General features: G+C 39.3%; 1 protein-coding gene across 2 annotated transcripts in view; it reads right to left on the bottom strand.

The window, feature by feature from the left end:
- The window catches only part of ankrd55 (ankyrin repeat domain 55), an 84,736-nt gene that overhangs the window by 35,902 nt on the left and 34,247 nt on the right, over nucleotides 1–14,587 (bottom strand). For both annotated transcript variants that reach the window (XM_043688981.2, XM_043688963.2), the window contains exon 4: nucleotides 13,516–13,625. In XM_043688981.2, coding sequence (XP_043544916.2) covers nucleotides 13,516–13,625 — 110 coding nt within the window. The remainder of the gene's footprint in view (nucleotides 1–13,515; nucleotides 13,626–14,587) is intronic.

The following is a 14,587-nucleotide window of genomic DNA, read 5'->3' as shown; positions in this document are numbered from 1 at the left end:
CTACTTTCAAGGAACTATGAACCTGCACACCAAGCAACACTCCCTAGAACCTTATCATTAAGTGTATAAGTCCTGCTCTGATTTGCTTTTCCAAAATGCATGTTAAATTTCAGAGTGAAAAAAAGCTTGATAGATTGTATGTTTTACTTTTGCAGTTTGTTTACCATGGTGGTTTTGACTGTATTCATACAAGTTTGCCATTGTTCTTTTAACAACAAAATACAAGTTAATTATACAAAAGAAAAAAATTAAGATAATTGTGAAACATCTCAACATAAACAGCAAAACAACAAAGGTTCAAACTTTCCCCAGCAGTACCTTTTACAGTTGCTCAATCCCAGTGAAGCATCATTTTTGTCTTAACTCTTTAATTTTTTTACTCAAATTACTCTATCTACCTCCCCTCCTGAAACGGTTTAGGACTACTATTTTATAGCTGTTAAGACATGAAAACAGCTTTCAGTTCTAACAACCAGGAGACTCCTACAAATTCTCATAGTCATACAATTTCTACAAACTAACCAGCCCTTCTGCTGATAGAAAACTATTGTGCTCAACTGAAACATGATTCTGGCCTCTGATTGTCTATTTTTCAGCGGTTGTAAAATAAATATTGTAAATGTTCAGCAATTAATACTTGCAGGTACCTGATTGAGGTATTTAACTTAAATCAATATATTTTTGGTAATGATCTTTATTTAATTGTTCCAAATGACTTTGTAAGCTCTGAAAGCAAAATTTAGCTTACTTCTGCTTTAAAGTCTAAATTTTTAATTGATAACATGTTAGATGTCTATCATAGAAAAGTGATTGATGTTTTAGTACTACTGACCCACTGCAAGACTGGAACAAAGTTGATTATACCTGCTCAAGAAATGAGAAGAAGAGTAGGAAGAAGTGGAACTATTTTTCAACACTTCTCAAATTCATGTGCAGTAGCAATATTTACTCTTAGAATAAAAGCTTTAGCATCACTGGATTTTTCTGATTCAGTTGAGGGAGGATGCCTCTTTCGTTGCTTTTTTTTCTTTATCCATTCACGGGATGAGGGTGTCAGTGGCTAGGCAGCATTTATTGCCCAGAGGGCACTTGAGAGTCCACCATATTGCTGTGGATCTGGGGTCACACATAGGCCAGGTGAGGATGGCAGTTTCTTTCCCTAAAGGACATTAGTAAATCAGATGGGTTTTTCCTGACAATTGGCAATGGATTCATGGCCATCAATAGATTCTTTTATCCAGATATTAACTGAATTCAAATTCCATCATCTGCCATGGTGGGATTTGAACCACTATCCCTAGGTTAAGTATCCAGTAATAATACCACTAGGCCATCGCTTTACAGGTGAGAGCCTGCCTTGCATATCTAACTGACTATAACTGCAGTATGTCCCCAGTGGAAATTCCAGCCCTTTATGTCTGTTTATGTTTGCTCTTGAAGTTAACATTTTTATGATATTGCAGTATAAACTCAACAAACAAGGATTGTGTCATCAGTAAGCTGTTCAGAACTAATTTAGGAGTAAAGGTTTCCCACCTCTTTTATTAGGTGTTGAGAGTTGGGCAACAGAATTTCAGATTTGCAATTTATTTTACTTTCAGAAAGCAAATACCTGAAGTCAAACAATAGTCTTCTCTTTTGCTGACTTTAAGGTGATTTGTTAGCTTTAATCTGTAGAGGGCAGTCCTTTGTAATGTGCAACATTGTTTTGGGTTCTCAACAAGCACATAAAGATTTGCTGTGAATTAGCTGAATGATGGATCAGGATGATGCAATTTCTTTGGCCCCTTTAAAATTGACCCCCCCCTCCAAAAAAAGCAAGACTTTGGTACTGCGGATGCTGGAAACTGAAACCAAAAGAGAAAATGCTGGAAAATCTCAGCAGGTCTGGCAGCATCTGTAAGGAGAGAAAAAAGCTGACGTTTCGAAACGTCAGCTCTTTTCTCTCCTTACAGATGCTGCCAGACCTGCTGAGATTTTCCAGCATTTTCTCTTTTGGTAGCAAGACTTTGGTGTACATTTGCTTCTCAGTCAAAAACTACTGCATTTTAAGTGCAAGTAATTGTTGTTATGGTCATCTTTCTTTGTAGAATGCATTTATACAGACACTAATACTGGTTTATAGAACTGTCACTGAATGTCCTCCAACTTTCATGAACATTGGATTGTGAATGGAATATACTCAGATTTTATATATACACAATCAGAACAGAAGGAGGCCATTTCATTAGATCATAGCTGATCTGACTACATCCTTAACTTCACATTCACATTTGCCCCCAATTAACTTTTCACACCTTAGCTTATCAAGAATCTATCCACATCTGCCTTAAAAATATTGGAAGACTCTGATTTCACCACCTTTTGAGAAAAAAAAATTCCAAAGACTTATTATTCTCTGAGAGAAAAATTAATTGTCTTATCTTCCTTGATTGGGTGACACCCTGGTTTTAAAAATATGTGCAAACTTTTGATTGTAAAATGTCAATATAAAAGCAGCTGCTTCAAAATCCACTTACTTAACATAACCAATTAATTGAGTGGTTTCTCCCAACATGGGGAAAAAAAGTCTTAGCAAATTATAAATGATTGATTTGTTCAAACATTATGATTTGCGTCAGAAGGTGAGCCCACTGGTTACATCCATCTGTTCATATGTAGTTAGTTGATACAAGGTAAATATTTAATCTTTCTCAGTGGGAAAAAAATATTTTTAAAATCTAAAACAAACATTCAGAAATATACTTTGAAAGTTACCTACCTTGCATCTGTATTGCAGTCTTCCAGTAATACTTTTGACTGCAAATAAGAAGGCATCACTGAAGCAAGAGGCTATGCAAACAAATGATTTTGTGCTGATTACATTTATGCAACCTAAAGATGTCTAGCCTTGCCAGAGCATGGCCATTGTAACTCCCTGTGTAATACATTGAAACATGCCACAGCTGCCTACATCAGACCCGCCAATGTCAGAGTCACATCCCTCGCCACTGGACCCATCTCGTTGATGTCACTGTGATGCTATTTCACCACTATTTCGCCACCACCATCACCGGACTCGGCCAACAATGAAATTGCCAAACCTCAGGCACTATCTTTTGCCACTAGGCCTACATCACCTCCTGTGATGTTGCAGCCGCTAATTCTGATGCCAGGTCTGAGATCGCCCAGAAAAGTAAATCGGGACTCACATGCTGCCGCCATAAGGTCTGCATGGGCCTAATTGGCACTGCCACAAGGTCCATGCTGAACTCACTGAAGTCTGCGCTGGGCTCACTTGAGACTGCGCTTGGATTCCTCACTGCCACCGATGGTAAGTAAAGAGAAGTAAGAAAATGAGAAAATTAAAAATAACAAGAAAAGAGGAAAAAAAAAGAAAAGTGGTTGGAGCAGAGAAGCCCCGGCATGGAACTATCATCTGCTGGCATCTTGAATTGACTAATGGGTAGGAAACAGTGAGTGGGGATAAGGGTTTTTTTCCAGGTTGGTGAACTGTGACCAGTGGGATTCCTCAGCGATCAGTTCGCAAATGGGAAAATGCAAGTTGTGTTCACATTGGAAAAGGGAGCATAAGAATTATAAGTATTATTTAAATGGAGAAAAACTGCATAAAGCTGCAAGACAAGGGACTTTGGATACTTCTTAGTTAGTAATTAGTTTGTACTTGGAACTATGACATTTTTGTGATTACGGAGACTTGGCTGAAAGAGGGACAGGACTGTCAGTTGAATGCCTCAGGATTTAAGTGTTTCAAGTGTGATGGAAAGGGATGTAAAAGGGGTGGGGGAATTGTATTTCTGGTAAAGGATTACCTCACAGCTGTGTTGAGGGAGGATACATCAGAGGACTTGTGCAGTGATGCAAAGTGGGTAGAACTCAGGAATAGAAAAGGTGAAATCACAATGCTGAGGATATACCACAGGCCCTCCCGACAGACAGCAAAAGACAAAGGAGAGAATATGTCGACAGATTTTGGAAAGATGTAAAAACAGTAAGTTTGTTGTGCTGGGTTATTTTAACTTCCCCAATATTGACTGGGACTCACTTTGTGCTAGAGGCTTGGATGGGGCAGAATTTTAAAGGACCATATAGGAGGGTTTCTTTATGCAGATGTAAACAGTCCAACCAGGGAAGGGGGTTATACTGCACCTGATTTTAGGAAATGAGTCAAACCAGGTGAATGAAGTTTCAGTGATGGAGCATTTTGGGAGTAGTAACCATAATATCGTGAGTTTTCAAGTACACACGGATATTGATAACAGTAGTCCTCGGGTGAAGGTGTTAAATTGTAGGAAGGTGAACTATAACAATATTAGGCAGGAACTGGAGAATGTTGATTGGAGGTGGATGTTTGAGGGTAAAACCACACTGGACATGTGGGAGTATTCCAAACAGCAGTTAATAAGAGTTCAGGAGTTGCATGTTCCTGCGAGAATGAAGGATAGGTATGGCATGCTACGTGAACCTTGGATGACTAGGAATGTTATGACCTTGGTCAAAAAGAGAAAGGAAGCATACTTAATGGTATAGGAGGATGGGAACTGACAAAGCCCTTAAAGAATAAAGGGAAAATAGGAAATAACTTAAACAAAGAATTAGAAGGGTGAAAAGGGATCATGAAAAGTTGTTAGCAGACAGGGTTAAGGAGAAACCCAAGGCTTTTCATGCATACATAAAAAGCAATAGGGTACCCAGGGAAAGGGTCAGTCCACTCAAGGACAAAGGAGGGAATCTATGGTGAGGTCCTCAACAGATATTTTGTGTCAGTATTCACCAAAGAAAAGGGCTTGGTGGAGTATGATCTCAGCGAAGTGAGATCTCTAAGCCAAGTTGCTACCAAAAAGGAAGAGGTGTTGTGTGTCCTAAAAAGTATTAAGGTAGATAATTCTCCGGGTCCTGATGGGATCTATCCCAGAATATTGAGGGAAACAAAATAATAAATTGCTGGAGTATTGACAGACATCTTTGTATCCTCTTTGGACACAGATGTGGTTCCAAAGGACTGGAAAATAGCCAATCTTATCTATTGTTTAAAAAGGGTAACAGGGATAATCCTGGAAATTACAGGCCTGTGGGTCTCATGACAGTGTTAAGGAAACTGTAACTTGCCTCAGTAACTTGATTGAGTTTTTTGGGCAGGTGACAAAGATGATCGTTGAGGGAAAAGCAGTTGATGTTGTCTCTGTGGACTTCAGTAAAGCCTTTGACAAGGTCTCTCATGGCACACTGATACAAACGGTGCAATCACTTGGTATGGGGTGGTGAGCTGGCAAGATGGATACAGAACTGGCTAGTCAAAGGGGACAGAGGGTAGTGGTGGAGGATTTGGTGGAAGACATGTCTTCAGCCAGAGAGTGGTGAATCTATGGAATTCATTGCCTCAGGAATTCCTCATTCCTGAAGAAGGGCTTATGCCCGAAACGTCGATTCTCCTGTTCCCTGGATGCTGCCTGACCTGCTGCGCTTTTCCAGCAACACATTTCCACCTCTGCTATTCATGGTCTACGTAATTTGGAGGAAAATGTAGCTGGTCTAATTAGTAAGCTGGCAGATGATATGAGGATTTTTGGATTGTGGATAGTAAGGAGAATTGTCAGAGGACATAGTAGGATACAGATCAGTTGGAGGCATGGGCATTAAAATGGCAGATGAAGTTTAATCCAGACAAATGTGACGTGATACATTTTAGAAGTACAGGTGGAAATTATACAATACTCCTTAGGAGTATTGATATGCAGAGGGATTTGGGTGTGCCAGTCCACAGAAGGTGGCAGGGCAGGTAAAAAAGACCTATGGCATGCCGGCCTTCATTGGAAGGGGCATTGTGCATAAGGATAGACAAGTTATGCTGCAGCTTTATTGAACTTTAGTTAGGCTGGAATTGGAATATTGCATACAGTTCTGGTCACCATACTACCAGAAGGATATGGGATGCTTTGGAGAGGGTACAAAAAAGGTTTACTAGGAATTTGCCTGGTATGGGGTATTTTAGCTATGAAGAAAGATTGGATAGACTGGGTTTGTTTTCACTGGAACGCAGGAGGTTGAGGGGTGACCTGATAGCAGTTTATAAGATTGTGAATGGCATGGATAGCATGTAAAATGCAAGGCTTTTTCCAAGGGTGAAGGGGTCAATTGCTAGGGGACACTGGTTCAAGGTGCAGGGGAGGCAATTTGAAAGAGATGTGTGAGGCAAGTTCTTCACACAAAGGATGGTGAGTGCCTGGATTGCGCTGCCAGAGGAGGTAGTAGAAGCAGACATAATAACAGCATTCAAGAGGTACCTGGACGAATACATGAATAGGAAGGGAATAGAGAGTTACGGACCCTGTAAGTGAAGACAGTTTTATTGTGGAAGGGAAAAATATGTCGGCACAGGCTTGGAGGGCTGAAAGGCCTGTTGCTGTGCTGAACTGTTCTTTGTTCTATACAAAACACATATTTTGAAACACAGAAAGCTAGCACTAGATGCAGCAGGTAATCAGGAAGGCTAATCGAATGTTGGCCCTTATTTCAAAGAGGTTAGAATGTTGAAGCAAGGAAATCTTATTGCAACAGTACACAATGGTGGTGAGACCACATCTAGAGTACTGTGGTCCCCTTAAAGGAAAGGTAGCATTTCATTGAAGACAGTTCAGAGAAGGTTCACTAGTCTGGAGTGATTGTAGTATGAGAAGGGGCTAAACAGTTTGGGACTCTACTCACTGGAGTTTAGAAGAAGAGAGTGATCTCATTGATTTATACAGGTCATTCTGCTATAACACGCATTTTACTGATGCAAATTTGCTATTATGTGATTGACGAGTTGGAGACACTTTTTATAGTGCAAACTTTTAAACTTGCATTGGTTATAACATGATTCCAGTCCCATTAATTTAAATTGTGCTGCTATTATGTGATTTTCTTATAATACATGATGGCACAAGAATAAAACTACTGCATTATAGCAGAACTGACTGTATCAGATTCTTAAGTGGCTTTACATGATAATTGCTGAGTGGATGTTTCCCCTCATGGGAGAGTCTAGGATCATAGACCATAGTCTCAGAATAAAGCGGTGCTAATTTAAGACTGAAATGATAAGGAACTTCTTCTCTTGGAAGGTAAAGAGTTTTTGGAACTCCTTACCACAGACAAATGTGTGGGAAATTGTCCTTGTGTATATTTAAGGCTGAGATTCTTGATCAGGATGAAGATCAAGGGTTAAGGGGAAAATGCAGGCAAGTGGAAGTAAGGTGTGTCGGATCAGACATGATCCTATTGAATGACGGAGCAGGCTTCAGGGGGCGAATGGCCTTTTCCTATTCCTAATTCTTATGGTCTTATAGGAGATTAGGATGTAGAATTGGTATGGGTGGAGATGATGAATATTAGGGGAAAGAAGTCATTAGTAGGAGAGATAAACGTACCTTTGAACTGTAACTGTGATATAGTAAGAAGTATACAAGCAGAAATATTGGCTGGGAAAATCATAGTGGCAGTAAGAGCCTCGATTAGGAGTTCATAGATAGTTTTTAAGGTGGTTTATTGTTGGAACCAGAATGCAGACTGTATAAGACATTGTATTGTGTAAAGTGACAGCATTGATTAATTGCTTCACCTAGGTATCAATGATTATAATATAATTGTATTTTATACCCAGTTTGAAAGGGAGTAGAGTTGGTCTAAGACAAATATTTTGTACTTGCATAATGGTAACTATGTGAGCATGAAAGCTGAGCTAGCTAAAGTAAACTGGGATATTAGACTAGGAGATAGACCATTAGAAAAGCAATGGTAAATATTTAAAGATATGCTTTCAGTATACTCAGAATATGTATAATCCTGATGGAAAGAACAATTTCATAATTGGCCCTACATCTGTGCTTAACTAAAGAATTAAGGAAAGAATCAAAAGAAGATAGAACACAGAACACCACGTCGATGCCAACCATGTTGCCATTTTAAACTAACACCATCTGCCTGCACATGATCAGTACTTCACTGTTCCCTGCCTGTTCATGTGTCTGTCTAAATGCCTCTTAAATGTTGCCATCATATCTATTTCTACCACTTACACTGGCAGAGCATTACAGGCACTTTCCACCCTGTGTAAAAAACTTTCTTTGCGCATCTTGTTTAAACTTTTCCCCTATTAACTTGAACTTCTACCCTGAGAAAAAGACTCCAACTAACCACTCTATCTATGAAAAAAAAACATAATTTTATATAATTTTATGTAATTCTATCAGGTTTCCCCTCAGTCTTTGATGCTCTGGCAAAAACCATACAAATTTGTCCAATCTCTCCTTATAGCTAATACACTCCAATCCAGGCAACATCCTGGTAAATTGCTTTTGTACCCCTTCGAAGCCGCCACATCCTTCCAGTAGTGTCGCGACCAGAACTGCAAACAATACTCCAAATATGGCCTAACTACAGTCTAAAACAGCAGCGACAAGACTTGCCAACTTTTATACTCAGTGCCACAACTGGTGAAGGCAAGCATTCCAAAGCCTTCTTTCCCACCTAGTCCACTTATATTGTCACTTTCGGGGAGCTATGGACTTGTATTGCAAGGTCCGTCTGTATATCAATGTTCCTAAGAGTCCTTTCCTTTTGCATTTGACCTCCCATTTGTCCAGATTAAATTCCATCTACCATTTCTCTGCCCAACTTTTCAGGTGGTTATTCTTTGATAACCTTCCTCTTTGATAACCTTCCTCACTGTCCATTTTCATGTCATCTGCAAACTTTCAAATTAGACCACTAGCATTTTCATCCAAATCATTTATATGTATTGCAAAGAACAGAGGTTCTAGCTCTGATTCTCTCAAAACACCACTTGTCATACAGCTCCAGTCAGAAATACATCCATACAAAACTAACCTCTTACTAAGGCTAATTTTGTATTCAACTTTGCAACTCACCATCGATCACATATGGTTTAATCTTCTGGACCAGTCTACATTGAGGGATCTTACAGCATGGAAACAGAGCCCTTGGTCCAACTCATTAACACTAACCAAGCTTCCCAAAATAAACCAGTTCCAGTTTCTTGCATTTGGCTCATATCCCTCTAAACCTTGGCTATTTATGCATCTATCCAAATGTTTATAAAATGTGGGAACTGTACCTGCATCTACCATTTCCTCTGGCAGTTCATTCCACATATGAACCACTGTGTGAAAAAGTTACCCTGAAGGTCCCTTTTAAATCTTTCTTCTCTCACATTAAAAATATGCCTCCTAGTTTTGAGCTCCCTCACCCTAGGGAAAAGACCTTTGTTATTCACCTTGTCTATGCCCTTCCTGATTTTATAAATCTCTATAAGGTCATCCCTTACCAATGAAAAAGGTCCTAACCTATCCAGCCTCTCCTTATAAATCAAACCCTTCAGTCCCAACAACATCCTGCTAATTCTATTCTGAACCCTCTCCAATTTAATAATATCCTTCCTATAGCACGGAGACCAGAACTGCACAGAGTACTCCAAAAGTTGCCTCTCCAAAGGTTGCCTGTACAACCTCAACATGACTTCCCAATTCCAATACTCAATGGTGTGAGTAATGAATGCAAGTGTGCTAAACACCTCTTAACCACCCTGTGATGCAACTTTCAAAGAACTATGTAACTGAACACCTAGGTCTCTCTGTTCGCCGACACTACACAGGGCTGTACTATTAACTGTATAAGTCCTGCCCTTAAACAAAAATAGAAATTGCTGGAAAAAACACAGCAGGTTTGGCAGCACTTATGGAGTGAAATTAACATTAACATTTCAGGATGAATGACCCTTTCTCAAAACTGCCCTTGTTTGTTTTACCAAAATGCAATAACTCATATTTATCCAAATTAAATTCCATCCCCCATTCCCCAACTGATTGAGATCTCTCCACAATCGTAGATAACCTTCTACAAGATTACAAAGAAAACCCGACCAAACACACCAATGGGCCAAGGAGCGGCAGATGGAGCCCAACCTGGACAAACTGTCCACTTTACCATTAATTTTGGTGTCATCCATAAACTTATTAACCATGCCTCCTAAATTCTCATTCAAATCATGTATATAAATGACAAACAACACTGGGCCCAGTGCCAATCCTACAGAACACCGCTAGCCACAGGTGTCCGGTCCAAAAAAACTACTCTCCATACCACCCTCTGACTCCTACCACTAAGCCAATGTTATATACAATTGGCAAACTCTCCCTGAATCCTATATGATCTAACTTTACTAATCAGTCGTCTATTCAGAATCTCATCAAAGGCTTTACTGAAGCCCATGTAGGCAATATCAATTTTTTTGGTCATGTCCTCGAAAAAAACTCAACTAAGTTTGCAAGACACGACTTAATTAGGAGAAGTAGGCCATTCAGTTTCTTAAATTTGCTCCACTATTTAGTAAAATCATGGCTGATCCATTTGTAACCTCAAATCCACATTATCACCTACCTTAGTAACAGTTCAACCTTTTGCTTACCACTAATTATTCTACCTCTTTCTTGAAAACTGTCATGATTTGGAGATGCCGGTGTTGGACTGGGGTGTTCAAAGTTAAAAATTACACAACCAGGTTAAAGTCCAACAGGTTTAATTGGAAGCACTAGCTTTCGGAGTGCCACTCCTTCTTCAACCACCTGATGAAGGAGCAGCGCTCCGAAAGCTAGTGCTTCCAATTAAACCTGTTGGACTATAACCTGGTATTGTGTGATTTGTAACTTCCTTGAAAACATTCAAGGACTTTACTTCCAACACTTTTCATGGGAAAAGAGTATCAAAGACTCAACACTCAATACAAATGGGCTTACCATAATTTTTAAAAACAGTAACTAACAGTAAGCCAGAAGGAGCGATCCAATTGCCTTTATAGCTCATGCTGAAGGGGTTGAATGGTTTACCCCATTCCTAATTCATGTGTTTGCAAGTTAAAATGTGTTGTAGCTTCACAAGGTCATTAGTAAAGTCATGCAGACAACATCTACTGCCCTACCTTTGTCAATCATCTTCATCATTTTCTCCAAAAAATCAATTACATTTGTGATACAAGACTTCCCCCACATAAAGCCATGCGGACTATCTTTAATAAGTCCATTCTTTTCCAAATGCAAGTACCTGTCCCAAGAATCTTTTCCAATAATTTCCTTACCACTGATATGAGGCTCATTGGTCTATAATTCCCTCGATTCTCCCTGTTGCCCCTCTTAAACAAAGGGACAACATTGGCTATTCTCCAGTCTCTGGAGGATAAGGGGGATACAAAGATCTCTGTCAAGACCCCTATAATCTCCTCCCCTGCTTCCTCAGTATTCTGGGATAAATTCCATCAGGCCCTGGGGACTTACCAACCTTAATATTTTTCCAAGACACCCAACACCACCTCCTTCATAGTATCGACATACCCCAGAATATCAACATACTCATCCCTTACCTTACCATCATCCATGGCCTTCTCCTTGTTGAATACTGATGCCAAGTATACATTAAGGTCCTCACCCACTTCCTCTGGCTCCATGCATGAATTCCCACCTTTGTTCTTGAATAGACCCATCATTTCTCTCGTTGTCCTGTTGCCCTTTATATATATATATATATATAAAACCTTGAGATTCTCCTCTTAAGGCCCTCCTTATTTGTTTAATTTCTTTTCTGTTTCCTTTATATTCCCCAAGGGCCTTGTTTGATTTCAGTTTTTCCTTTTGACTAAACATTCAATATATCTCTTATCATCCAAGGTATTCAAAACTTGTCATCCTTATCTTTCAACCTCGCACTATCATGCTGGTCCTGAACTATGATCACCTGGCCTTTAAAAGGGGTTCTCACATTTTTGATGTGGATTCACCCTCAAACAGTCGCTCCCAATCTAATTTCTCCAGTTCCTGCCGAATACTGTTATAATTGGCCTCCACCCAATTTAGCACTTCCATCTGAGGACCTGTCTTTTCCTTATCCATAACAACCTTAAAACTTATGGAATTATAATTGCTGTTCCTAAACTGCTCCCTCATTGAAACTGTGATCACCTGGCCAGGCTGATTCCCCAAACTGAGCAAACGTTTGGAGCAGTGTGCTGATAAGTCTCCAGGTCCTGATAGAATTCGGGTTGGGATATCTTGTTGGCATGGACGGGTTGGACCGAAGGGTCTGTTTCCATGCTGTACATCTCTATGACTCTATAATTCATGTTGAAACAATTAGCTAATGAAATAGTAGAAGTGTATTAATTTTCCAAAACTCATCAGATTCTGGAAATGTTCCATCAGACTGGAAAGCAACAAACATGACTCGTGCTTTTAAGATGGGAGGGAGGCAGAAAATTGGAAATTTTTTACAATTTATTTCAGTGATTTAGATGAGGAGAGCAAAGGCATGGTGCCACAAACATGGGTCAGAAAGTGTGTTGTGAAGACAACTTAACCCATCTCTATATCAGTTTGCATCAATGCAAATCAGTTTGCAAAAATCTGGCAGACGGAGTATAATGTGAAGTTGTTCGTTTTGACAGGAAAAATAAAAAACAAAAATATTATTTAAATAGAAAACCACTGCAGAGTTCTGAGGGGCAGAGGAATCCAGGTTTCTTATGCCTAACTCATAAAATACTTGTGTGCAGGTACAGCATTAAGAAGGCTAATGGAATGCTACTCTTTATTACAAGAAGAATTAAACATAAAAATAAGCAGATTGTGCTTCAGTTTTACAGGACATTGTGAGACAATATTTAAAATATTGTCTCTTATTTAAGGAAATGCATTAATGTGTGGGATTTCTTAATCTTGTCATGTGCAAGCTACTTCAGCATCTTAACTTGGCATGCAAGTTAAGATGCTGAAGACTGCTGAATATTTTCAGGGAAACCTTCTCTGCTTGCACCACTGTTTCACCACCTTTGGTTGTTCTGTCCTGCTGTCTGACAGAATGTACCAGGGAAGCTGATGGTGGTTTTTTTGGACATTATCAGTAAGCCATTATTATAATGACTAAGTACTAAGATGGCTTTTGGCCGTCTTGTCTGTGGGCCAAGTTTCCCAATAGAGTTGACAGGACTGGGATTTCCGCTTTTGATGCCTTGGTCGAAGCTGAGTGTCTGTCTGGTTTAATCCCTTTAGACTTTGTAGCGTTTTGATACAACTGAGTGGCTTGCTAGGCCATTTGAGAATCTACGTAAAAATCAAGCACGTTGTTTTAGGTCTGGACTCTCACATAGGTCTGAAAGACACTCATGAACGAGATTGTTTTTTATGACAATTGAAAGAGGTTTCATAGTTACCATTTCACTGGCTTTTAATTCCAAATTTATTTATTTAATCCATTTATTAATTGAATTGCCGTTATACCAGGTGTGGTTTGATTCAGTGCAATTGACAGAAAATTAGCTTTTGGCTCTAGGCTAGCCCAGAATACTACCATGCTACCACCTCTGACATTTGACTAAAAGAAACATTGAAATTAGAAGTAAGTTAAAATAATAAAGAATGTCATATGAAATATCCATCTCATTTTGTTTTTAAACAGAAAAGATATCTTTACCTGACATTGTCTTCAGCAGTAGCTGCATGAAGGGGTAGTCTTCCATTTTTATCTGGGATATTTTGCTTGGCACCATTACGGAGGAGAGTTACACAGCCATCAAGCCAACCCTGAAAATGAAAGTATTTGTCAATTTAGTTTCCCCTATTAATTTCAATAATTGAGATCTATTTGGTTAGTAAGGGTGTTTAGTCAGGTAGCTGGGTGTTGATTTTGGAGTCAATTATGCAATTATCTGTGTATTAGACTATGTTTTAATGTAGTGCCTCCCAAACATTTTCCCATGTGACTCCATTTGAATACCTCAGAGTTCATGTATCCCCACAGCTTCAGTTGCTGAGCTGATTTGAGGAAGTTAGCTTCAACTGCTGTGGTAGTCAGTGTTTAGCTTTGGAGCAGAAGTGGAGGAGTTCAACATGGTGGACATTGTTTAATTTCCTTTTTCATGAAACAAAAGCTATCTTTTCACAGGACTTGTTGCAGCAGCAATGAGGCCTCAAAACTCTATCCATTAAGCCACATGTGCCAGTAAAACAAAATTAAAGACTTAGAGTTGCCTTGCATGTGTTAGCACTCAGTCTGAGCTCCCCGTCAACTATTGCTGACTCAGAGCTCAAAACTCAAAATCCTGTCTTGTAATCTCCACTGGTGAGATAACTAATGAAATGGAGGCTGGGATGTTTGGTCCATTGATTCAGTCTACCAAAATGAATCACTTCACATCTCTCTGTGTTAAATTTCTTCTTCCTTTGGTCTTCTTATCGAATCAACCTATCAATGTTCTTTTGCAACTCTACGCTATCTTCTTTGTGATTCACAATAATTCCAAGATCTATATCATCTTCATTTTTTTTCCCCTGTACACCAATGTCTAGACCATGGTTGTATATCAGGAAGAGCAGGGGTGCTAATACCAATTCCTGGAAAACTGCACTATGAATCTTTCTTCAGTATGAAAAAATCCATTCACCACTATTCGATTTTCCTGTTTCTCAACCAATTCAATTTCCGTTTCCTTGATGCCATTATTAAATGCCATTTGGAAGTCATGTAAATAGAGAAGTTGGGACTT

The sequence above is a fragment of the Chiloscyllium plagiosum genome, unplaced genomic scaffold (genome assembly GCF_037043375.1).
Source record: "Chiloscyllium plagiosum isolate Xiang-an unplaced genomic scaffold, Cpla_swu_hap1 HiC_scaffold_1, whole genome shotgun sequence".
NCBI lineage: Eukaryota > Metazoa > Chordata > Chondrichthyes > Orectolobiformes > Hemiscylliidae > Chiloscyllium > Chiloscyllium plagiosum.
Note: the sequence above shows the minus strand (reverse complement) of the source record. Positions and strands in the feature narration are given on the sequence as shown.